Source organism: Dipodomys merriami, unplaced genomic scaffold, assembly GCF_024711535.1.
Source record: "Dipodomys merriami isolate MVZ:Mamm:240054 unplaced genomic scaffold, mDipMer1.0.p SCAF_406, whole genome shotgun sequence".
Classification (NCBI taxonomy): Eukaryota; Metazoa; Chordata; class Mammalia; order Rodentia; family Heteromyidae; genus Dipodomys; species Dipodomys merriami.
Window position 1 is genome coordinate 634230 of NW_027205671.1, and position 25947 is coordinate 660176.

Genomic DNA, 25947 nt, shown 5'->3' on the forward strand with positions numbered 1-25947 from the left:
CACTAAAAATCCCTCGAACAAGAGTATCCTCAGCTAGGGACTGAAATGTGTTTACCTATGAGACCAATAAATGTACGTGAAACAAAGAGACAATGTGCTGTCCCAAGACTCCAGGCTTAAATGAGGAAGTGAGCCGAGTGCAGCCGTCTCCTGTCATGGGGACCATCCACAGAGGCCGAGGAGCCTTCATCCCGCCCTCTGCAGCCACCACAGCTGCCTGGCTCAAGGCACTGCCGACCTCGGCCTCTCTTTACACTGGGAGGTGGGCTTCAAACTGTAGACCTTTTTCTTCTTGGTTCTGTTTCTCCGTGGTTTGAATGGTGCTGTTTACCCTTTCATGATTCCTGGGCTCTTTCTGTCTTCCTATCTTCTGAGCACCATCTGTCATTTGGGACCCTGAGCCTTCTCACTGATGCAGGGAATTAGAAGAATGGAGGATGGTGCTAACCTAGTTTGCTGTCTGTGGTGCAGTGATTTGAACTCCATGCTTTGCATTTGCTATTCTGATGATCTGCTGCAGATTCACACCTGCAGCAATGTTCAACATTGTTTATTTTTGAGATAGTAAGTTTCTTTCTGCAGAGGCAGACATCTGGATGGTGATTCAGAAGAGAGTAGAAAGCAAGGTGGGTGCTTTCCATGATTCTCCTGGATTCTCCCCATGGAAGATGAGCATTCTGTCTTAGGACAGTCTCAAAGAACTGCTTTTAAATCCCAGGCTCATGCCTGTAATCCTAGCTACTCAGAAGGCTGAGATCTGAGGATCATGGTCCCAAACAGCCTGGGCAGAAAAGTCCTCAGGAAACTCTTATCTCCAATTACCCACTCAGAAATGGCATGGCGCTGTCTCTTAAAGTGGTAGAGCATTAGCCTTGAGCAAAGGAACTCACAGACAGTGCCCACATTGTGAGTTCAACCCCCACCAACAACAAAGATATAAAAAGAAAGAAATCAATTTGATCAACATGTGTCCATCAGTGTCACCCATTTAAACTTTCTCCCCATTCCCGCACAATTATATTTCCTCCTAAAATTTGAACCTAAACATCATTTATGTTGAGTGTTCTACCACTAAGATATATTTGTATACTTTTAAATTGACACAACACATTTAGGAGAGATATCTTAATAATTTGATATGCTAAAGTAATGTGTAATGATAAAATTCCGATAAATATCATAAGTTTCCCTTCAGTGTTAAATTAATGCAAGACAATTTAACAGTGACCAGTACAAGAAAAATGAAATTATTCTCAGCAATGACGCATGTTTGCTTTTCTTATCTGCACATTTACGCAGGCTTCTGTGCAAATAGCAATAGTCTGAGGCTAAACACAGCAGCCTGTCTTCATCAGAAGACCTCCTGGGAAGGGCTGCAGAGCTCTGGCTGAGGGCCAGTGGCTGAAGCCTCTCTGTGGGTGCAGCAGGGAATTCCTGTGTGCTATGCACCCGGTGTGGAGCGGCTGCCTTATCTAATGGACTGAGAGGCTTTCTTTCCGCAACCACGGTGTGGCTGTGGCACAGGCCTGTGGTTGGGTTTTTGGGATCTTCCCCTGCAGGACGCTCAGCTGGGATCAAGGTGCACATTTTTGCCCTGGCAGGCCTGAGAGGCACAGTCTCCAGGACAGCAGCCCACCAGGCCTTCAGCCTTCTGCCTTCTGCCTGGCGTCCCATCACTTCCACTGTACATGATTCCTGTCAACAATTCGACCTTACTTCCCAAGCTTCTTGCAACATATGTAAACACGAGGTCTATGGCAATGTGAGCTGTACACCACCACATCTCTAGTGCTCCACAGAAGTCCTCTCCACAGGAAAATTCCTAGGCCTGAGGGACACAGATCAACACACTGGCTGGAGTCCAGGCCTTGAGGTCAGCTTCTCACAGCAGATCTGTCTCCACCTCCAAGTCCCTGGGGTCACAGCGAGGTCTTCAGCCATGTGTCCCACAGCGGAGCCGCCAGTCCCTCTGTGAGCACACCTGCTGTTACCTGCTGAAGGCTCAGCTCTCTTCCCCAGCAGGAGAGCTGCACACAGGTCAGAGCTCAGTGCCACAGTTTCTCCACCCTGACTGCTTCTCTGCCATGTCCTGGGTCCCAGGAACTCCCTGTCACTTCTCCTTTCCTCTCTTCCTCAGAATCTGCTCAGCTTTGTGTCAGTGGATCTTTGTTCATGGACAAAAGTGTTGTTCACCTTCAGCTCACTGCCGCGGACCGGGTTCTGTCGGGGCGACGGAGGATACCTAGGGGAGGAACCTGGAATAGGATGGGGAGATGGCAAACAGACAACTCACACACATTAGGAGTGGATGCTGAGTGCGATTTAATGCAGAGGATAACAAACTTTTATAACAGAAGTCTTCATAAGAAAAGGGGCAAAAGGTTACACAATCTTGCTGCAAGGCTTCATTCTTGGATGGTCACCAGCTGGTCGCCTGAAAGGGCAAAAGTTTACACAATCTTGCTGCAGGGCTTCATTCTTAGGTGGTCACCAGCTGGTTGCCTGAATGGCACTTGTTTCCGGCTTATCTCTAAGAAATATAATGGGTTTCGACGTTTGTCACCATCTCACCATTACCTTATTTCTATAGAGGCCTTAATTATAAGGTTACGGAGGCCTAGATCTAGCAAGTCTCTTAGTAAATGAGAGTACCAGGAAGTTCTATCTCCTAAGTAGTTATCTCAGCAACGGCCATACATTCTTTCTGTTCTAGCCACGCCTACAGCTTCTTGTAAATTTCTTACAATTCCTTTTGCTGGAGTGACTTTGTGAAACCTCCAATACTTTTATATTTGCTTATGGCTTGTCTACTAGCCTCCATAAGAGGGGTTTCAGGGTAGCACTTAACTCTGGTGAGTTAGTCATATTTTTAAGACACTCATCAGATATTGGAGTCGTCAACACTCTTAAGAAAGAGCTTTGAATAAGGGAACGTTGACAATGAGTAAGTACAATGAGCAGTAGAAACAGTAAAAGATTAATAGGCACTCTTATGAGGAAAAGATAGGCAGAAACACATCTTTTCCAGGGGTTTTTCCAGCCTTTTCCCAGGAGTAGGCCTCTTAGAAGCCCTATTCTCCGAGGTAGACTTCGGTGAAGTCCCAAAACTTGGAGATAGGTTTCTGTAAAGCCCCATTCTCTGAGGTAGACTTCGCTGAAGTCCAAAAACTCAGAGATAGGTCTCGAGGCCCCTATCATGGTCTGATAGATGGTTTCCCATGCTAAGCAGACTCTACTGGGGTCGGCGTGACAGCTCACCATCTTGTCCAGCACTAGGAATCACTGTAACCAATGACTTGAAAGACAGAAGCAAGGAAACTGTCAAAGGGTTGATGAAATAATTTGAAGAAGACAAGGCATTTGTCCATAATTACAAATACCCATTTACCTATGAGCACATTGTTATGGATTGTGACTTATTGAGATTATTATTATTGACCTTAACAACACACAAGATATTGTTACAAATAAATGCACATAAACAGGATGAACAAACCAGAAAGCTAGACTATGAGAACACCAGAGCGCACTGTCAAGCATATGCCTAAATCCTGGCTATCTTGGTTTGTGGTCAGAAAGAAGTAAAGTGTGGCAAAGCCACATCTGATCTCATCTCAGGGAGGAGGCTCTGGAGAGCTCACAGATGAGCACCATTCTCCTGTAACACAGCAGGGAACTGTGGGCCCTCCTTGACTGTGCAGGCCCAGACCAGGCATGGAGCTGATACCATGGAAGACCCTGCCAGCGTGGAAACACATTCACTATTGTTTTACACTCTTGCGTGTGCACTAGGAGGTCACAGGCGTGTTGCACTTTGTGTTTTCTGTGTGATCAGAAATGTTGACAGCACGATCACCAGGCACAATGGCAGAGTGAGAGGACATGTGTGTCCCTCTGCACCCCAGACAGCTCTCAGTGTTCTCACACTCTGCCTCAGGCTCCCAAGGAGCTGCAGGTACAGTGTGAACCACAGCACGTGGTCAGTGCGTCATAATGTCTCCAAGATGGCCATTGTCACCAAACTCCTCCAGCACAGTCACCTCTGCTCTGGGAGCCCAATCTCTAGACTTCCCTCCAGAGCTGGCTTTATAGCAAAGGACATGCAAATAGGACGTCCCTCTGCCCATGAAAACCAGGCCATCCCTGACCTGAGCTCTGTGAGCTGATTCCACCAGTGACTGAGCACAGACCACCACCATGGAGCTGGGGCTGCGCTGGGTTCTACTCGTTGCTCTGTTGAAAGGTGATTTATGGGGAGAAAGGGATACTGAGTGTGCAAATGGACATGAGTGAGAAGAACAGTTAATGTGTGACCATGGCTGACCAGGATTCTCTGTGTTTGTAGGTGTGCAGTGTGAGGTGCGGCTGGTGGAGTCTGGGGGAGGCTTGGTGCAGCCTGGGGGGTCCCTGAGACTCTCCTGTGCAGCCTCCGGATTCACCTTCAGTGATTACTACATGCACTGGGTCCGCCAGGCTCCAGGGAAGGGGCTGCAGTGGGTTGCACGAATTGATCCAGGGGGTGGTAGCACACGGTACGCAGACTCTGTGAAGGGCGGTTCACCCTCTGCAGAGACAACAGTCAAAGCACGCTGTACCTGCAAATGAGCAGCCTGAGAACCGAGGACACGGCCCTGTATCACTGCGCAGGGCTCAGGGAGAGGAGCCAGTGGGGCCCAGACACACAGTGCGGCGGCCTAGGCCAGCAGGCGCTGAGCCGCGTCAGCTGCAGGGGTGGCGAGGAGGTGGCCCTGGGGTCTGGCCGCACCCTCCCAGGGCTGCAGGCCCCAGCTGGGGTCTCCCGCGCTCACAGACCCGGGTGGGCCCGGTGCGCACGCAGCAGGGCCCGGCTGACGGCAGCACCCGTGCTCCCCTCCCTTCACGCGTGCGCAGCCGCACTGGGCTGCGCGTGCGCCCTGGGCTCCCCTCGCTCTGGCGCGTCTTCCCGCGGTGCCCGTGGCTCGTCGTCTGGAGGCGGTGGCGGCCCCGGGCGGCGAGCACGGCCGGCGCGTCCTCCTGCTCGGTCACAGGACGCGGCCGTGCACGGGGAGGACGGGAGGACGGCGGACGGGCGATGGCGGCGAGCGCGCTGTGCGGGTGGATCTGCGCAGGTCCACGTGTGTGACTCGGAGGGATTGTGGCTGCAGGTGTCGACAGACGTGTTTCTCCTTGTCCCTGTGTGCTGTCCAGGTGGGGTCAGAGTCAGGATCGGCCTGTGAACCCTTGAGGTCCCGTTGCTCACTGCTGGCCTCCAGCTCCATCAGGACCAGCGGTGCCTCTGGCATTGGCTTCACTGACTCATGAGGAGGGCTGCACTGGACAGGAGACATGGTGACATCGAAGTCACCTCCACAGCCACATGTGAACCTGAGACAGACAGCAGAGCCCCGTCCTCCACACCACAGAGCTCTGCTGTCCACCTGGGGAGGATGTGGGCTTCAGACACCTGCAGGACTGCTGGCCAACAGAAGGGGCAGCCGGGGACACGCTGAGCTGGGCAGGGCCTGCTGTACATGCTGAACGACCTGGGTATGTCCTGTGCCAGTGAAACATGTGTCCCGTTAACACTGGCTCAGATAGGAGCCAGGGCCAGAGGATCTCACCGGTGACCCAGCTGTGGGGAGCCTGCGATCTGAGCAGTGCAGTTCCAAGCCAGCTTGGGAAGAAATCAATGAGAATCCCAGCTCAGACAACACACCCAAAGCCAGAGAGGAAGCTGCTGCTCAAGGGATAGAGCTCCAGACGTGAGCACCAAAAGTAAAGGACAGCACCCAGGCCCCGGGGACAACCCAGCACTGTCCTCAGAGAAAGAAATGGACAACAAATGCACTGTATGCATGAATTAGAGTAGAATCATGGAACCATTAATGGGGGAAAAGAGAGGTCAGGTAGATCAGAAAGGTGACTGTGCTGAAGGCAAACTGTAGGAATATATGAAGATATTGCAACAAAACTTGTTATGTGATCACTACTCACTAGTAAACATTAATAACCAGAGTCCCAAGCATGGCTCAAGGGCAGACATACTGCCTGGTGAAAAGTAGCTCCTCTGTTCAATTAGTCCAGGAAAACAGGATGTATTCCCACAGGTTACTTTGCTTCTTTTTGGGTCAACTTCATTCTGAGGACACAGGGCCTTTACCGGGAGCTCAGGTGAAGCTCAGGTTTGGAGTTCTGGTCTCTGAACAGGAGACACAGTTTTCTCCCTCACTATCCCCCAGCACCTGTGACCAGGCTCTGCTCCCTGCATATGCCTTCAGTTCCAACATGGAGGCCCTGGGGTCAAACACAAGTGACACAGAGGAAGGAGGAAGAGGAGGTACCACACACCCTGGATTAAAGTGCTGCTGGTTAAACTGAAGGAAGCTCAGTGTGCTTCTCAGGACGCTGTCCTCACATAGACAGCACAGATTCATGTGAAACTACAGTGGACACCTCTGGCCATTGGGAAATGGTGGATCTTCTCAAGAAGGAGATGACATCATCGGGTCTCCCTCCTGCTCTCACCTCCTCCACTCATGACTTATGGAAGGCCATCCATGGGCCAGGGGGGCTGTGGGTCCTGGGTGGTGGTGGTTTGGGCTGACTGGGTCCCACCATCCCAGTTCATAGATCTGGTATCAGGCAGGATGCAGGGAACTCATGAGAACACCGGGACCTTGCATCCACCAGAGAAGTCATTTGCACTTCCGCTGGGGTGGGATCTGTGCCAGGGTCTAAAGCCTCAAGAGGATGTCCATGGGGTAGATAAGCCCAACATGTGATAAGGGCAGGGCCATATGCAAATCTCTGAAGTCCACAGAGTAGAAAGGCCAGGCTCTTCTGGCATATATACACACAGGCCTGGCCCTCCCGTCTCCAGAGGCACTCGGTCCACATCCTCACAGCATGGAGTGGTCGTGGAGGCTCCTTCTCCTGCTGGTGGCAGTCCCAGGTGAGAACCCCAGGCCAGGGCTGCAGAGGATGCAGAGGAGCTCCCGGCCCTAACTCCAGTGTCTCCTCCACAGGTACCTACTCCCAGGTGCAGCTGGTACAGTCTGGGCCTGAGCTGAAGAAGCCTGGAGAGGCCGTGAAGATCTCCTGGATACACCTTCACTAGCTATGCTATTAACTGGATGCGACAGGAGCCAAGAGGTGGCCTGCAGTGGATGGGGTGGATCAATACTAACACTGGAAATCCAACCTACGCTGAGGGCTTCAAAGGACGATTCGTCTTCTCCCTGGAGACCTCTGTCAGCACAGCACATCTGCAGATCAGCAGCCTGAAGGCCGAGGACACGGCTGTGTACTATTGTGCAAGGCACATTGAGGAAACCACATCTAGAGGGTGTCAGAAACTCAGGGAGAAGCTGCTCCTGCTCACCAGACAGCAGCACTAGCTGCACACAGCCTGTGGTGGAGGTTGTGATTTAGAGCTGGGAAAGGTAGGAAAGAGAGCTTTGCTCATGTGCAGAATAATTTCACCAAGATGTTGACAGGTCCTGGAATGGGAGAGAAATTGATTGCAGCAGGCACTAATTTGTGGAGTAAACATTGCTCCCCTAACAGCTCTCACCATAAAGACACTGAAGAGTCTATAGTGAAATCCTCTCTTAGGAGCCGGGACCTCTGACTCCATCACTTGTAGTCCAAGAAGAGGGCAGATCAGACAGCTCACTATGGAGACAGTACAGTGCTTCCTCATGTACAGTAGAGATCACACAGATTAGACAGCTCACTATGGAGATAGAACAGTGATTCCTCAATATATTAAAAATAGATATACCACATGAATCCTTTATATGACTTCTGGTTATAAAGACAAAGAACAACCCTCTGATTGCCTCAATTTCTTTTTACTCATTCTTTTCAAGGTGCTATTCACAGCAACAGTATTCTCTCATCTATCTATGTGCCAAGCAAGGGACAACAAAATAATGATGCTGTTAAAATACCTTCACTGCTGAATATGTTACGCTATCAGAAGAACAAAAGATCCCACCTAAAACCTTTGGATATGGGAAGTAATTTCAGCAAAGTACAACAAAGAAAATCAGCATTGAAATCAGCTCCTTCTCGTGTACCTGTACCATAGAGAGAAAAAAAATGGGAAAACCGCTATTCACACGATCCTCAGAAAATAAATAAAATGCCTGGGATACCATGGAGGATAAAGCCCTCTACAGTGACATTTATAAAACAATGACGTAAGGAATTGAAAGGAACACATATCAATCAAGGGAATGGAATGACTTCAAATTACACAGATCGACAGAACAGTCATTATGAAAAGGGCTGTATCCTCCAAAGCAGTCTACAGACTTGATCAACCGCCATGAAAAGCCCCGTGGCCTTCTTCCCAGAAATGGAAAATGAAAGTGATGCAAAGTGTCACATGGAAATACCAAAGACCTTGAGCAAAATAAGTAGTGCTGGAAGTGGACAAGACTTAATTCACATTTTGACACTGAGGATAGAATAGCATTCAATTCCTACAGTAAACACACAATATGAAAACGGGAAGAAATCTTGGGCATACATGGATCTGACAGAGGATGAATTTCCAGGATATATGAAGCCCTCAAATAATTAAACACCAGTACTCACAATTCCATTAATAAATATGTAGAGGAATTGGTTAGCCCTCAAAATAAGAATCTCCTATGGCCAATAACACATAAAAGATATTCAATATCCTCAGCCATGAACAAAATGCACATCATGACTGCACTGCATTCCAACTTTACACTGGTGACAATCAAGAAAAGATATGGGAACTGACAAAGATTCAGGAAAAGAAACCTTCCATGGTGCCCTCAGAATGTGAGCGAGTGCACTATGGGACTCAGAATGGAAAACCCTCCACAGACTAAAAGCCAAGACACCAATGATCCATCTCCTCACTCCTGCACACACCCAAGGGGTCTCGGGCAGTCTATGATATAGTGACCCCACAGTTGTGTTTGTCTTCAACTGTCCACAATAGGAAAGGTATCAGACTGGGTCCCTTCAATGGATTCCTCAATGGATGAACCTAGAAATTATGTTATGTATACAGAATGGAATTACTCAGCTACAAAGAGAAATGAAGAATACAGAATGGAATTACTCAGCTATAAAAGGGAATGAACTTACATCACTAGAAGGAAAATTGAAAAAATAGAGAACACTTTGTTGATGAAAATAAGCCAGACACCAAAGGAGTAATATTGCATTTTTGTCTCATAGGTGGAATAAAGATCTGAACAAGATCATTAAGTATGAGTATAAAACTGGAATGAAAATAATATGCAGAAGCCAACAATATTGGTAAGGGGCAGGAGAGCGTAAAATCAAAGTGCATTACACACTTGTGTGAAAATGTCATAAGGAAACCCATTATTTGATACAATGAAGCTAATTTGATAAGAAAAGGGGCCCAACACTAGTGGCTCACACCTGTCATCCTAGCTCAGATCTGAGGATCACAGTTCAAAATCACCCTATGCCAGAAATTCTGTGAGACATTGATCTCTCATTAATCACAGACAAAGCCAGGCATGGTGCTAGCTCTGGTAGTAGAGGGGGAGCCCTGAGCAAACGGAGCTCAGGGAAAGAGTCCAGGCCCTGGTTCAAGGCCCAGGACTAGCTGGAAATAAAGAAGTAAACAGAAAACCCGACAGAGCAGAGAGATGAGCTTCGGCATGAACGCTGGAGTGGTCCAGGAGCTCTGGTAAGAGACTGTGATGGAAAGAGGAAGCCAAGTGCAGCTCCCTGAGCTGAGACCTGAATGGAGCCTTGGAGCAGCCACTCTGTCACAGACGCAGGGCTCAGGATGAGGGCAGAGTGGGGCATGAAAGGTGCGGGCACCGCGCAGCCCAGGACGCCCTGGACAAACCCCTCCACACTGCCCTGCATGCCCATGTGGCCACCTCAGTCTTCCCAGGGGTGACTCCTGTGTCCTGGCAGCGTGGGGCTCAGTGCTGACCCTGTACGGAGCTCGGGCCTCGGGGTGTCACACGGTCTCTCTGCAGGGCACAGAATCCAAGATGGATGTGTGGAGACCGTCTGATTCATGGATGGCTGGGGACAGGCAGAGACAACGAGAGAAATGGGGACAGCACAGGAAGACCACTGGACAGCGTCCTCAGAACTATGGGCTCAGCACCCCAGAGAGGCAAAGCCTAACTGACCTGTGGGGTGACCTGTGCTCAGTACTGCAGGTGACAAAGCTCAGTGAAAATCCAGCCTGGGAGAGCTGCAGACCCACAGACCCCACGCACGGGGCTCCTTGCCCAAGTGTGCCCAGTACTGTGTGTGTGTGTGCGAGACCACATGTGTCCATGTCCACACCTGTGCGCACACCTGTACATAGTACAATGTATATGTGAGACCTCATGTGTGCTCGTCCACACTGTGTGTGCACACCTGTAAACAGTACAGTGTATATGTGCGTGGATGAGAGCAGTGCTCCATGTGCAGTAAGAGCAGAGAGCTCAGGTCATCCCTGCTTCCCAGAACAACGATGCTAATGGTCCTCTCCTGCTGTTGTTACATGTCTCACTGGGAGACACATACAATAGACCCTATGGAGAGATCAGAGTACAGCTCTTCACAAAGACTAAGTCAAAGACCAACAAAGCAAGCAGCAGAAAGAGGGTACTGGGAGTGCAGAGATGAGGGGCAAATGGTAGAAGAATGAAGGAGACAACGTGGAGAATGCAGGCAAGAATACAGTGCCTATGCCACAGAATTGAGAACACTGAGCTCAGGGTGGGTCAAAGGGGAAAGGTGAGGAAGGAATGACACAGATCCACATGCCTTGTATCCACAAACTGCTTTGTTCAATGATGTCAGCATACATGTCCTGAACATTAAGCAGAGAGAGGGAAGAGGTGGTGGAAGGGTGGGCAGGAATGTTGAAATGGGCAATGTTGATTAAGCCACAGTGTGTCATAAACTGCTTCACAGAATGACAACACATTTATAGAGCGACTTATTTTGTTTTGTTTTTATTTAATTTTAAAAAAATTGTGTAGTTGGGATACAGGTGGACCTGTTGCAACAATGAGAAGTACAAGTTGTCATGTCCAAAACGAGCTTTACAACGTCGGTGGGGGGGGGGGGGTGGAAGGGGGGGAAGGAGAAGGATTGGGATTGGGGGGGAGGGGGGAGGCTGGGAAGGGATGTGAAGGGTAAACAAAGGAGGAGGCTGCAATGCTTGGTAAGAAATGTACGCATTATCCTGCCCATGTAATTGTAACTCCTCTGTACAGTATGTTCACAAATAAAATTAAATTAAATTAAAAAAAAAAAGAAAAAAAATTGCGTAGTTGATGTACAGAGCTGTTACAGTTATGTGAATCAGGTACAATCAGTGCAATTCTTTTTTTTTTTGGGGGGGGGGTCTGGTCATGGGGCCTGAACTCTGGGCCTGGGCGCTGTCCCTCAGCTCTTCAGCTCAAGGCTAGCGCTCTACCACTTGTACCACAGCGCCACTTCCGGCTTTTTTTCTTTTTGCTTATGTGGTGCTAAGGAATCAAACCCAGGGCCTCAGGCATGCAAGGCAAGCACTCTACCATTGAGCCACCTTTCCAGTCCTCAGTGCAGTTCTTTATGAACCTTTTTCCCCTTCTGTTGCTCTCTCCCAATCCTTCCTTCCTGTCCGAACCCATAAGATTTCCAGTTCATTTTTGTGGAGCACATGGGCAGCAAAGATGGCGCTGGGAGGGGGTTGAGTGGGCAGAGCCTAATTTACTGAAGAGCACATGGCCAGCCAAGATGGCTCTGGGAGAGAGTAGAGTGGGCAGACCCCAATTGATCTTCTGATCAGTACCTAACCAGCCCGTGAAGGCTCAGGTGAATGATAGGGTGTGACCTTGACAGTGATTGGTTCCTCTTCCTCCCTTACCATACCACCCACCCTCTTTGTCTTTAAAAAAGGGGCTGCTCTCTGTTAATAAACGAGTTTTTCTGCCTGCTGGATTTGGCTCCCCGCTGTGTCTGATTGTCTCCTGGGCTGAGGGAGGCTAGGGAACGGGCGAGCGCCGCACTTACCTTTCCTCGGACCCCGTCCGTCTTTTGTGGGACGGACGAAGACCCAACATCTGGCGCCCAACGTGGGGCACGAAAGGAAAAGATACCGGCCGAGGCTAAGCGGTCTCTCGGGGTAAGTGAAACCCTAAATATGGGTAATGCTATATCACAGAAGGAGGAGGAAGAGGCAACATCAGGCCTAGAAGGGGTACAGGAGGATGTGGGAAGTGAGAAGGAAAAGGAAAGGGTCAAATCCAGTCGAGAACGCACTGAGACGTGCACAGTAGAAGTCAAAACGAGGGTAAAAATTACCCCCTCTGACCCAGCTGATATTACCCCCTCTGACCCAGCTGATACTGACGGTCCGAGGCCCCCTCCCTATTCTCCTGATTGGAGGGGAGGTACGGCGCCCTACGAGACCTGCGAGAGGGACTTGCAAGACCCAGACCCCTACCAGCCTTCTATGGAGGGGCCGAGGGCCGGGAAAGTAACCTCCTCGGAGACCTCCTCTGGAAAGGAAGGGCCACCAAAGAGCCCTGGAAAGGAAGGGCCACCAAAGAGCCCTGGAAAGGAAGGGCCACCCAAGAGCCCAGACTCTCGGCCACAGGATTCGCTTCCCCAAGCCTATCCAGTCAATCTGGCACCAGGGGCTAACAGGCCCTTGGAATGGTATCCATGGGAAGCTAAGGATCTTAAAGAGCTCCGCAAGGCGGTGGCGGAGGATGGCCCAAACTCTCCCTGGGCCCAGACCCTATTACAAGACATTGCCTATCACCCTTGTGTCCCTAAGGACTGGATGGATGTGGCCAAAGCTGTTCTTACTAGTTCTCAGTTTATTAAATGGCATGCTTTCTTTAAGGAAGAATGCAGAGTGAGAGCAGAGAGTAACCGGCAGGCTCAACCTGCAATACCCATTACTTATACCATGTTAGCAGGGACGGGGGAAGCCTACTCCACTGGCGTCGAACAGGCCGCAATACCTGGCCCGTACCGTGACCAGGTGAGGCAGGCAGGACTTGCTGCGTGGTACAAACTAGATGATGGGCCTACTGAGTCCCCCATAGCAGGAGTGAGACAAAAACCAGATGAGTCTCTACCTGATTTCATAGACCGAGTCCAACAGAGCGTTCACCGCAAGCTGCCAGCAGGGAACCTCCGAGATCAGTTTGTAAAGCTGCTGGTCTGGGAAGGGATGAATGCAGACCACCGCATGGCCTGCGCAGGATTGAAAGAGAGTTCCCTGAGCAGACGGGTGGTGGCCTCACAGGATGTGGGAACGCAACAGCACCGGTCCCAATCACTAGCTTTAGCTTTACAGGCTCAGACGCCAGCAGCCCGGGGCCAAGGAACCCCAGGGGGGAGAGGGACTTGTTTTAAATGCGGGCAAGAGGGGCACTTTAGGAGGGACTGTACACAGCAATCCTCTGCCAACCGGCCCGGGGGGGCCAAACTGCCACCTACGCCCTGCCCCAGGTGCAGGAAGGGATACCATTGGAAAAAGGATTGTCGATCCAAGTTTGATTTAGATGGGAAGCCTTTAAACTAGGGGAGGGGCATCCTCCAGCCCCGTTAACCCAAGGAGGAACCCCCTCTGCTGCGAGGCCCAGGCAGCCTCATGGCAGGGCAGCCCAGGTCCATTGGACCATCCCCCTGGAGGACGGACTCCGCCCTAAAATGAGTATTCTCATAGGCGGAAAGAGGTTTCACTGCTTAATTGACACTGGGGCAGACCGAACCATACTCAGGGAGGAGGAAGTGCCCTCGGACTGGAAGCTTGCACCTGGGCCCCCGATATTGGGGGTAGGGGGCAACTCCCAGACCAAAGAAACGGTTGCCCTTATGACATGGACTAGCCCAGATGGAGAACAGGGAAAGATACGCCCTTTAGTGGCAAAGAACCTCACTGCCAATTTACTAGGGCAAGATATGCTAAGACAAATGGATGCCGTGGTCACTACGGATCATCGAGCATCCTATGATGATATCCTGGATGGGGAAGAAGCACAAAGGCTTAAACAGGATGGAGAGGGAGTTAAGGAAAGGGATTTTTTAACTTTCATAATTACAGAGAAGAACATAGGGGGCCCGCTCGGGTGCACCCCCAATCCTAAAGGCCACTGCCCCCCGGGTACCTCCCATTAGGTGGAAGCCGGGAAGCCCAATCTGGGTGGAGCAGTGGCCATTGACTAAACCTAAACTTGAAGCCCTCCACCTTCTGGTGGAGGAGCAGATAAGCCTCGGGCATATCCGCCCTTCTATAAGTCCTTGGAACACACCCGTATTTGTTATTCAAAAAGCCTCCGGGGCTTGGCGGATGCTCCAAGATCTACGGAAGGTAAATGAAAGGATGGAGCTAGTAGGAACGCCCCTAAGAGGCATGCCCTGGACTCCTGCTATACCCTCAGAATATACCTTGGTTGTGATTGATATTAAAGATTGTTTTTTTTCTATCCCTCTGCATCCAGATGACTGCGAGAAGTTTGCTTTCTCTATACCTTCTCTTAATTTTTCCCAGCCTGATCGGAGGTTTGAATGGACAGTGCTGCCACAGGGTATGGCCAATAGCCCAGCCTTTTGCCAACAATACTTGGCCACACTTTTAGAGCCTGTGCTGGGTTCAGATACCTCCCTTGCCTATGCCTACATGGATGATATAATTCTGGGGCACCGAGACCCAAGCTGCCTGGAGGGCCTTCTGGCCCAGGTTCTGGACATATTAAAAAAGGGGGGTTTTACCATAGCCCTTAATAAAATTCAAAAGGTGGCTCCTTTTAAGGTGCTCGGGACCCACCTTACCTTGACTCAGGCCAGCCCCCTTAAGCCTTTGCTGGATATTCCAGCCTCTCTGACCTTAACCCAACTTCAGAGTCTTTTAGGGGAAATCAATTGGCTGTTGCCATGGGTTTCTGTCCCTAAAGATAGTCTTGTGCCCTTATTTGCCCTGCTAAAAGATAGGACGCCACAAGAAGTTATTACAATTACAGACAGCCATCGGGCAATATTTTTGCAGTTCCAAAAAGCCCTGGATAAAGTTTCTCTAAAAAGGTATTCTATCAGTGATCCCATTTCCCTTTGGTTGTTTGCAGGGGTTACATTAATATCTGCAGTTTTAACTCAAAATGGGGAGCCATTAGAGTGGGTTCACACTCCCCTGGGGGGCACGCCTCGGGTGTACTCTCAAGCAGACCAACTTGCAGATGCTATTGTGAAGGGAAGGACGCAAGCCCAAAGGCATTATGGCCTCGACCCTCACTCCATTGTTTTTCCTTTTCGGATGGCAGACGTTGAGTGGCTCACTCGAGCCAATGCTCGTCTTGCTCTCTCCTTGGAGGGGTTTCTAGGCCAAACTGACTGCCATTATGGGCCGTCCAAATGGACTGTCATGTTATGGCGACTTCCCCTCAAAATACCATCTCTATTTTCTCCTACGCCTATTCCTGGCGCCCTTCATGTTTTTACTGACGGAGGTAAAGCGGGCTCTGCATATGCAGCCTTTGAGGAGCAACAAAAGACCCCGAGCCAACAAAGATTTCAACCTTGTCAAGGGTCAGCACAATATAAGGAAATGCTGGCCGTAATTATGGCTCTTCAGGACATTCAAAAACCCTTCAATTTGTATTCTGATAGCCTGTATATGATTAACTTGCTCCCTCATATTCCCCAGGCACATCTTAAGCTGGATGAAAACCCTATTTCCCCCCTTATGGTTACCCTTAAGGGCCTATTAGAAGGGCGGGGAGCCCCTATTCATATTCAACATTTGAGAGGGCATTCAAAACTTCCTGGGTTTTTTTCCCTAGGCAATAAGTGGGCGGACCAGTTAGCTACTGGCCCACAAGCATTAACATTACAAGAGGCTACCTGTTTGCATGATTTAACCCATATTAATTGGAGAGGTCTTCAGCAGAGATTTCCTCAGATTCCTGTAAAGGACCTTAAAAGAATAGTACATACCTGTAAAACATGCCAGCCTTTCTTAAAAGTACCCCCGTTACAGCCCCCGGGGGTAAATCCCAGAGGCCTTAAACCTAATGTCCTCTGGCAAACGGATGTCACTCATTTCCTGGCCTTTGGTAAGTTTAAATATATCTTTGTCTCTATAGATACCTACTCGGGAGCATGCTGGGCCACAGCACATACAGGAGAAAGAACTAAACATTCACAAGCACATTTTCTTCAATGCTTTGCCACCTTGGGTCTACCAGCACAAGTTAAAACCGATAATGGACCCTGTTTTGTTAGCAAAGCAATGTCAGAGTTTTTTGACAAATGGCATATTAATCATACTACAGGAATTCCCTATAATCCCCAAGGCCAAGCAATTATAGAAAGAAATCATCAATGTCTTAAAGAGCAATTATTAAAACAAAAAATGGGAGTTAGCCCCCATGTACAGTTACAGATAGCTTTGTTTACCATTAACATCTTAAATTTTTCAAAAGGGGCAACTGAATCCAGATTTCAGAAGCACTGGGGACAACTAAACCCTAAGCCCCAAGTGGAAGTCAGGTGGAAGGACCCCCTGACACAACAATGGAGAGGACCTGACCCCCTAGTTACTATGGGCAGGGGATTTGGATGCGTTTTCCCCATAGGGGAGTCCGCTCCCATTTGGATCCCTGCCAGGAACCTTAAGTTTTTACCCATTTCCTCTATACAGGAGGATGCCCAAGAATAAGCTAAAGACAAAAGCCAGAAAGACAATTATTAACCATCCCCAAGGGCAACTAGCCCTTGAGAAGCTCTCTTGTGTTCTCTAACAATTGCAGATGCCGATACTCCAGCTGTCCTGATACTCCAGATGTTGGCTGTCCTGACTCTCCCGATCCTGTGAACGGCCCTATGGAATCTGCATCAACCTCAGCGAGTGACCTGGGCAGTGATCAACGCTGGCAATGCAGAAATCGTCAGGAGCACCACAAGAGAAGCTGTCCCTTCGACCTGGTTGCCTGACCTTCATTTTGATCACCACCCTATGGACTATTTAATATTTTTTTAGGAGTTAATTATTTTAATGTTACCTGCTTTAATTGTTCTTTTACTAATTGCTTGTATAGCGGCATTGAATCCATACTTATTGTTAAACAACCACCTTTTGTTATGCTTCCAGCTTAGATTTTGTCCAACCCCACAGGCAAATAGCTGGATTAGAACAATCCCCACCTCTGGACTCTGAAGTGGCAAAGACTGCTATCCCATCCTTCACTAAGGTTAAAGGACTAGTAGTGACATTTCCTGGCCTGGGAATGCTTTTGCTGATGGTTTTTCTATGCCTTCCTTGGGTTATACGTGCACTGCAAAACTCTTATGAGCTTAGCCAGCCAGTTATCAAGCTCCAAATGAATGAATTCCCCCCCCCCCAGAGGAATCGCAGCCAGAGACGGGTAAGAGGGGGTGTCAGTCTGACCAACCTAAGACAGGGCCTTCAGCTTCGCTCTGAAGAAGTTCCCGATGACGGGTAAGGCAGACAAGGCAATCCACCCAACCTAAGACAGGCGGGTTCGCTTCTTTAAGCAAAGATGGGGGGAGATGATGTTGGGAGCAATTGGGAGCTGACAGTAAAGCTCAAAGGTCATCTTGACTACTGTGCTAGCTTAAAGGCACGTACAAGGAACTGGCTTACTTAAGACACCAGGTGCCCAGGAATTAATTGAACTGCTTCGGACATTTCTAACTGTGGTGGGACTGATGTTTATTACTGTGCTAGGTGGGTCTGTCATTAAAACAAAAAAAAAAAGGGGGAATCTGTGGAGCACATGGGCAGCAAAGATGGCGCTGGGAGGGGGTTGAGTGGGCAGAGCCTAATTTACTGAAGAGCACATGGCCAGCCAAGATGGCTCTGGGAGAGAGTAGAGTGGGCAGACCCCAATTGATCTTCTGATCAGTACCTAACCAGCCCGTGAAGGCTCAGGTGAATGATAGGGTGTGACCTTGACAGTGATTGGTTCCTCTTCCTCCCTTACCATACCACCCACCCTCTTTGTCTTTAAAAAAGGGGCTGCTCTCTGTTAATAAACGAGTTTTTCTGCCTGCTGGATTTGGCTCCCCGCTGTGTCTGATTGTCTCCTGGGCTGAGGGAGGCTAGGGAACGGGCGAGCGCCGCACTTACCTTTCCTCGGACCCCGTCCGTCTTTTGTGGGACGGACGAAGACCCAACACATTTTCCCCAGTGTTTGGTGAGTATCACTGTGATATTTATTCATCTTGTCCAGATTTTATGTGACTCCATTACTTTCCCAAATACAAACACTTAGTAAACAATACAAAATTAAAAGGGAAAATGTTTTTTAAAAAGCAAATGATTAGCAAACTTGACTAATGGAAGCAGAGTTAAACTTCTGTAAAGAAGTTCATATGCAATCTGGTTTTCTTAAAGCCAATTGATTAGAGATATTTCACAGTTTATTCACTCCTCTAACAAACTCTGTCTTCCACTGCATCTCCTCTGTGCACTGCCCTGCTGAGACTTCTGCCCCAGAGCTGCTTTATAGCAGAGGACATGCAAACAGGACGTCCCTCTGCCCATGAAAACCAGCCCAGCCCTGACCTGAGCTCTGTGAGCTGATTCCACCAGTGACTGAGCACAGACCACCACCATGGAGCTGGGGCTGCGCTGGGTTCTCCTTGTTGCTCTGTTGAAAGGTGATTCATGGGGAGCAAGGGACACTGAGTGTCCAAATGCACATGAGTGGGAGGAACAGTGGATGTGTGTGACCATTGCTGACCAGGATTCTCTGTGTTTGCAGGTGTGCAGTGTGAGGTGCAGCTGGTGGAGTCTGGGGGAGGCTTGGTGCAGCCTGGGGGGTCCCTGAGACTCTCCTGTGCAGCCTCCGGATTCGACTTCAGTGATTACTACATGAGCTGGCTTCGCCAGGCTCCAGGGAAGAGGCCTGAGTGGCTCTCATACATTAATAGTGATAGTAGTTACATAAACTACGCAGACTCTGTGAAGGGCCGCTTCACCATCTCCAGAGACAACAGCAAGAACACACTTTACCTGCAGATGAACAGCCTGAGAGTGGAGGACACGGCCGTCTATTACTGTGCTAGAGACACAGTGCAGGAAATCCAGTGTGGGCCAGACACAAACCTCCCTGCAGGGCGCTCAGCACCAGCAGGGGGCGCTGGGCACAGCTTGGAGCCGGGTCAGCTCAGGAGCAGCTGCACACAGAGCCCAGGGCTGCTCTCCTGCTGTCTGCCCTGCCTGTGTCCACAGTGTGACAGCATCTCTCAGTTTATTGCCGCGGACCGGCTCTGTCGGGACGACGGAGGATCCCTAGTGGAGGATCTGGAATAGGTGGGGAGATGGCAAACAGACAACCCACACACAAGAGGAGTGGATGCTGAGTGCGATTTAATGCAGAGGATAACAAACTTTTGTAGCAAAAAGTCTCCATAAGAAAGGGCAAAAGGTTACACAATCTTGCTGCAGGGCTTCACTCTTGGGTGGTCACCAGCTGGTCACCTGATAGGCACTTGTTTTCGGCTTATCTCTATTTCTAAGAAATACAATGGGCTTCTTTTGTTTATTACCAATTAACCATTACCTTTTTTTATAGAGGCCTTAACTGTCCCATTAAGATCTTTCCTGTTCCTTCTTTAATAGAAGGTGCCACAGAGGCCTAGATCTAGCAAGTCTCTTAGTAAATGAAAGAGAGTAACAGGAAGTTCTTTCTCCTAAGTAGTTATCTCAGCAATTGCCATACATTCTTTCTGTTCTAGCCCGGCCTACAGCTTCTTGTAAATCTCTTACAAACAATTCCTTCTGCTGAATTGACATCGTGAAACCCCCAATACTTTTATATTTACTTATGACTTGTCTACTAGCCTCCATAAGAGGGGCTTCCAGGGTAGCACTTAACTCTGGTGAGTTAGTCATATTTTTAAGACACTCATCAGATGTTGGAGTCATCAACACTCTTAAGAAAGAGCTTTGAATAAAGGAACGTTGAGCATGAGTAAGTACAATGAGCAGCAGAAACAATAAAAGATTAATAGGCGCTCTTATACAGTGAAGAAAAGAAAAACAAAAACAGAAACACATCTTTCCCAGGAGTTTGCCAGCCTTTCCAGGAGGTAGGTCTCTGTGAAGCCTCATTCTCAGGTCTGAAAGCTGGTTTCCCATGCTAAGCAGACTCCACTGGAGTAGGCTTGGCAGTTTATGACCTGCATTCCTCTGTGATGGTCCAGTCCTTTGCTGGCACTGTTAAGAATGAACAGAGTATCACAGTGGAAGCAAAAATGGCTCTGCAGTGGTGACCAGAAGAAGCTCAGGGACCCTGGAGACCCCATGAGACTCAGGACAAAGATCCCAGGATTCACAGAGTTGGAATTTGACCTGTGAACAAGAGGGAAACCGCCTGGCATGGTGACTGGTGTCTGTAATCCTAGAGACTTGGGAGGAGGAGAGAAACATGAGTATTTGTGGAGGCCAAATGGGCAAAACCTTAATGAGAACCCATCTCATCAGTAAGTTACATGTGGCAGCTGTTTCCTGTGATTCCAGCTACGCAGGACACAAGTGTGGAATCACTGTCTGCACCTGCCCCAGGCAAAAACACAGCACAGAAAATAAATCACATCAGAAAAGCTGCAGAAAGGGCTGAAATGCATGTGGGTGCCTAAAATAGTAGCCCTGAGTTCAAAACAGTACAGAGAGTGACAGAGAGACAGAGAGAGACAGAGAGACAGAGAAAGACAGAGACAGAGAGACAAAGAGAGAGAAAGGGAGAGGGAGGAAGAGAGAAAGAGAGAGAAAGAGTGCACAGCCCATTGACCCATGACTCTTAACAGGCCTCAAATGCTGCCCTCCTTCCTCCACCTCTAGCACAGCTCAGGGGTTCAGAACTGACCTGACAGAATTGCTCCATTCATTCACTTTCTGACTCAGTGATTCTCATACTCTCATTCTGCTTTTCTCTTTGTCCAGCCACCAAATGTAATTGGGGAACAAGTCATAAAACACAGGGTTCAGCCATACCACTGCCCATGGCACCCTGGGAAAGGTTGGTGGACTCCACAGTGTCCCCTGACCAGGGCCTCTTGCTGTCATCCATGGGGATGTGGAAATGGACAGGAGGAGTCTGGGTTGGACTGGACAGACAACAGGCCATGTGCATGTAGACTGACCTTGCTGGGCCCCGTCTCTCCTGGGTTTCCTCCATCACGATGGCTCTGGAGTCCTGTGGATGTCCCGTCTGGGATGGAGGCCGGGTCCCTGTGGCTCCGTCATGAGCACTGTCACTGTGCACGCGCATCGTGGGCACGAGGGGCTGGGCCAGGTGATCTCACAGCAATCTGACTGAGCTCCCTGCATCCCGGACGCCCCCACCTGCTCAAACAGGTCCTTGTTTATTTCTCTATTACATCCTGATCAGAGAAGAGCAAGCTTCACTTCCTGAACAAGAACCTGTGTGTGCACTCTACAGGCTTTAGGAAGAAGACTTCCAAGTTCTGAGGTATTCCCTGGACAGTTTTTGTGGATGATGAGACAAATCATTCATTTCACGAGGAGACATCCATTACTCTGTCCATGTGGAGACTGTGGTGTCTTGGGTCCTCATTTGGATGTGAAAACTCATCAGGAGGAGCTGGTATCTTGTAGCACAACACTAATCATTGTAAAAAGATGAAAAAAGGAAAGATTTCACCAAAACAAAATCATCAATACTTTAGAGCAAGTGACTACTTAGACTATTACCCATTTAACAATGTATATCAATATTGAATAATAACCAGTACCTGTTAACGTATGTCCTTTATAATAATAACTAAATTAATTAATTGGTAAACAAATGCATTGGCCCTGCCTCTGCTCTTCCTGCCCCAGCTCTCCTCTGTGTCTGCTCTACTTCTGCTCATCCCCTGACAGTCTCCCAGGGACTTCTCCATGTCTGTGTCTATAGTCATCCTTGACTGTCTGGATCAGATGTTCTGCTTTCCACTATGAGGTTTACTTAAACATAGGGAGACTTCACTTCAACAAAGCACAGAGAATAACACATTGGGGAAACTGACTTTGCCATGATCTCCAAGATCAGATCTGAGGAAGGCTAGAGATGAAAAACACAAATCCACCCAAGCCTAACGGAAAATGCTGCCAACAAATCTCCCAGAAACATTGAGACATAACAAAAACATATATACAGACATACAGAATTCAAGAATATTAGGAAACACATTTACTATCATATCAAATGTAAACTGTATATATCAATGTATTACTAGATTTTAGGCAACTAGCAGCAGCTTAGGCTAGCTACCATCATCTACATGAACATGCCAAGGTGTGTGATGCTATGATATTACAACAATCACAAGGTCACTAATAATAGGAATGTTTTATCTGCAAAATAAACCTGTGGGACAACTTTATATATCCTGATCATCACTGCCCAAACATTGTTGTGAGCTGAGCTGCTCATAGCTACGTGTTCTGAACGGGAAGTTGGCAAGATGCATGGCAAAGGCCATTCTGATGTTTCTCAGATAGAACTTAGGGACAGGGCAGTGGAGCATGGAGCACAGGACATACTAGGGAGAACGTGGCAGAGGAGGGCTGAGATTAAAGTAAAGGTCCAACAAGAGAAGAACAGATAAAGAAAATGGGAAAGGTGTGGACAATGTAATAGAACTAACCCACAGACTGGGAGAGAGACTGTCATTTGTTATAGATCTAAAGAGAGTTAGATTAAAGGAAATAAACAAACCATAGAAACACCAGTATCATGTTATGTCTTATTTCCAATAACTAATATATGTCTAAGACAAACAGAAACTGTCAGAGAAGTTGATGTTAGGCGAAGTAAACCCCAAGAAAAAGATTCAAATGATTTTTCTTTCTTTTGTTTCTAACATATTTATAAGATGATTTTTTGTTGCTTTGTATGTCCCTCCCCCACGGTATAACCCTTGCTTTCACTGTAATTGATGTTGGTATAATTTGTGGAGGGGAAGGGAAAAAATTGTTTAAATAGGGATACAGGTGGACACATTGCAATAATGAGATGTACAAGTTGTTATGTCGAAAAACAAACTTTTCAACTTTTGGCTAGGTGTGGGGTGCTGTGGGGCAGGAACAAGGGGAGGGGATGTGGGAGGGGGAGAATGGAAGGGATGGGAAGTGGAAACAAAGGAGGTGTCAACAATGCTTGATAAGAAACGTACTCATGATCGTGATCGCGTAATTGTAAACATTCTCTATGGTATTTCAACAATAAAAAAATCGCAAGCAAATAAGGAATCCCATGATTTTTAAAACTATTTGAAGAACAAACAAATACTTTATCCATAGTTACCAAATCAGTGTTTACCTATGAGCACTGTATGTTACATGCAGTGACTCACTGAGGTTATCACAATATACAATACATGGGATACAGTCAGAAATGCAGAGTGCATATGAACCAGAATAACAAACAAGAAAGCCAGACTGTGAAACTGATACACCAGAGCCCACTGTCAAGCATCTGTGTGAACCCTGACCATCTTGCTTTGTGGTCAGAATGAAGTAAAGTGCGGCACAGCTCACAGATGAGCACCATTCTCCTGGAACACACCAGGAACTGTGGGCCCTCCTTGGCTGTGCAGGCCCACACCAGGCATTGAGTTCATACCACGTGAGACACTGCCAGTGTGGAAACACATTCACTATTGTTTTACACTCTTGCGTGTGCACAAGGAGGTCACAGGCGTGTTGAACTTTGTGTTTTGTGTGTGATCAGAAATGCTGACAGAACGGTCACCAGGCACAATGGCAGAGTGAGAGGACATGTGTGTCCTCTGCACCCCAGACAGCTCTCAATGTCCTCACACTCTGCCTCAGGCTCCCAAGGAGCTGCAGGTACAGTGTGAACCACAGCACGTGGTCAGTGCGTCATGATGTCTCCAAGGTGACCGTTGTCACCAAACTCCTCCAGCACAGTCACCTCTGCTCTGGGAGCCCAATCTCTAGACTTCCCCCCAGAGCTGCTTTATAGCAGAGGACATGCAAATAGGACGTCCCTCTGCCCATGAAAACCAGCCCATCCCTGACCTGAGCTCTGTGAGCTGATTCCACCAGTGACTGAGCACAGACCACAACCATGGAGCTGGGGCTGCGCTGGGTTCTCCTTGTTGCTCTGTTGAAAGGTGCTGTATGAGGAGCAAGGGAAACTGAGTGTCCAAATGCACATGAGTGGGAGGAACAGTGGATGTGTGTGACCATTGCTGACCAGGATTCTCTGTGTTTGCAGGTGTGCAGTGTGAGGTGCAGCTGGTGGAGTCTGGGGGAAGCTTGGTGCAGCCTGGGGGGTCCCTGAGACTCTCCTGTGCAGCCTCCGGATTCGACTTCAGTAGCTATGGCATGAACTGGGTCCGCCAGGCTCCAGGGAAGAGGCCTGAGTGGCTCTCATACATCTATGTTAGTAGTAGCACCAACTACGCAGACTCTGTGAAGGGCCGCTTCACCACCTCCAGAGACAACAGCAAGAGCACACTTTACCTGCAGATGAACAGCCTGAGAGTGGAGGACACGGCCGTCTATTACTGTGCTAGAGACACACAGTGCAGAAAATCCAGACACAAACCTCCCTGCAGGGCGCTCAGCACCAGCAGGGGGCGCTGGGCACACACTGAGGTCATGCTCAGTCAGCACCAGCAGGGGGCGCTGGGCACACACTGAGGTCATGGCAGTCACAGGAGCAGCTGTGGACCTCAGGCCCTGACTCCTCTGTGTGTCTGGCCTCTCCACAGGACGCAGCGTCCCCCACAGAGCTGTCCACTGTGTTCTTGCTGTTCTCCAACCCCTCAGCACACAGCTTTTTCCACCCTCCATTGTCGTGGTTCTGTTGTGGTTGATGAGGCATCCTTGAGAGGACCAGACACAGCACCATGCTCGGTCGGTGGACACTGCTGAGGTCACTGGGGTCAAATCTGAGGAAGGTCAAGATCCCTGCTCAGTCCTTTCCTCTCAGACTCAGGAGAGACGCAGTGGACTCCCTGGCTAGGTCAGTCTTTATCCTCAGGTCAGAGGGCACGGGATGTTGTGCAGAGCCAGGGCCTCCATGTCACTGATGGATTTCAAGGCCCACCGTTCTGCTCACACAGCCCAGGCATCCAGCCCGGCTTTGATCCCATTGTCCCCTTTCCATTGGCTGGTGACATGTGAGGGGACATCGGTCAGGACCAGGGGCTGCTCTGTGACCCACTGAGCCCAGTCATGGGCACCGCTGAGCTGTGGCTACCTGCACAGCCCCAGTGACCCCCACCAGCTCCTCTGCCTCTGTCCCTTTCTACACACGCTGTAGATGACGAGGTTGGATGGGGTTCTCAGCCACAGTTCTGGATATGGTCACTGCTTGATCCTAGAAGGACTCATGAGTTCTTAATTGTCTCTGTGTTGTCCACATCTGTCCTTCACACTAAATCCCCTGCAGATGTGGCCTGTATGCAGTCTCTAGACCCCAGGCCCAGTACCGGGACCTGGAGGTCAATGAGGCTGTGGCCCTGGCTCCTGCATGCCTGGGAAGAACTCACTGGTGTCCCCAGGCTGCGTGCCCTGGACTGTCCTGTCCTCCTCTCTATGGACTCTGGCGGGAAGCTCAGGGGATATCTGTAGCTAAGGGCACATGGATGAGTGTAGAAACAGTCCTCACTTGGGATTTCACCTGCATCACCTCAGTGTCCTGAGCCTGTGCACATGGGACTGAGGACCGGCTGGGGCCAGGTCCTCCTGGAGCACGTGGGCTGTGGAGGTGCAGGGTGGGTGGGAGCTCCTGCGATTGGCCGTCAGGAAGAGATCTAGAACCTCCCGCAGAGCCTGCTGCAGACGCTGCCTCTGTGGTGGAATGTCATCCTCTCTGGGCTGTTCCCACTCAGATCCACCCAGGTTGCCAGAGAGGAATTAGTGAGGAATGTCATTCCATCCACACAACACCTCCACTGCAGCCTTCAACAGGCTTGGCTTTTAATGAGCGG

At 49.2% G+C, this 25947-nt stretch overlaps 1 gene segment (V, D, J or C); it reads left to right on the forward strand.

Moving 5' to 3' along the window:
- The first annotated feature begins 24055 nt into the window (after positions 1-24055).
- Positions 24056-25659, forward strand: LOC138806716 (immunoglobulin heavy variable 3-21-like). The segment is given in 3 exon segments: positions 24056-24120; positions 24225-24534; positions 25407-25659. Coding segments are annotated over 3 exon segments (609 nt in total).
- The last annotated feature ends 288 nt before the right edge of the window (positions 25660-25947 follow it).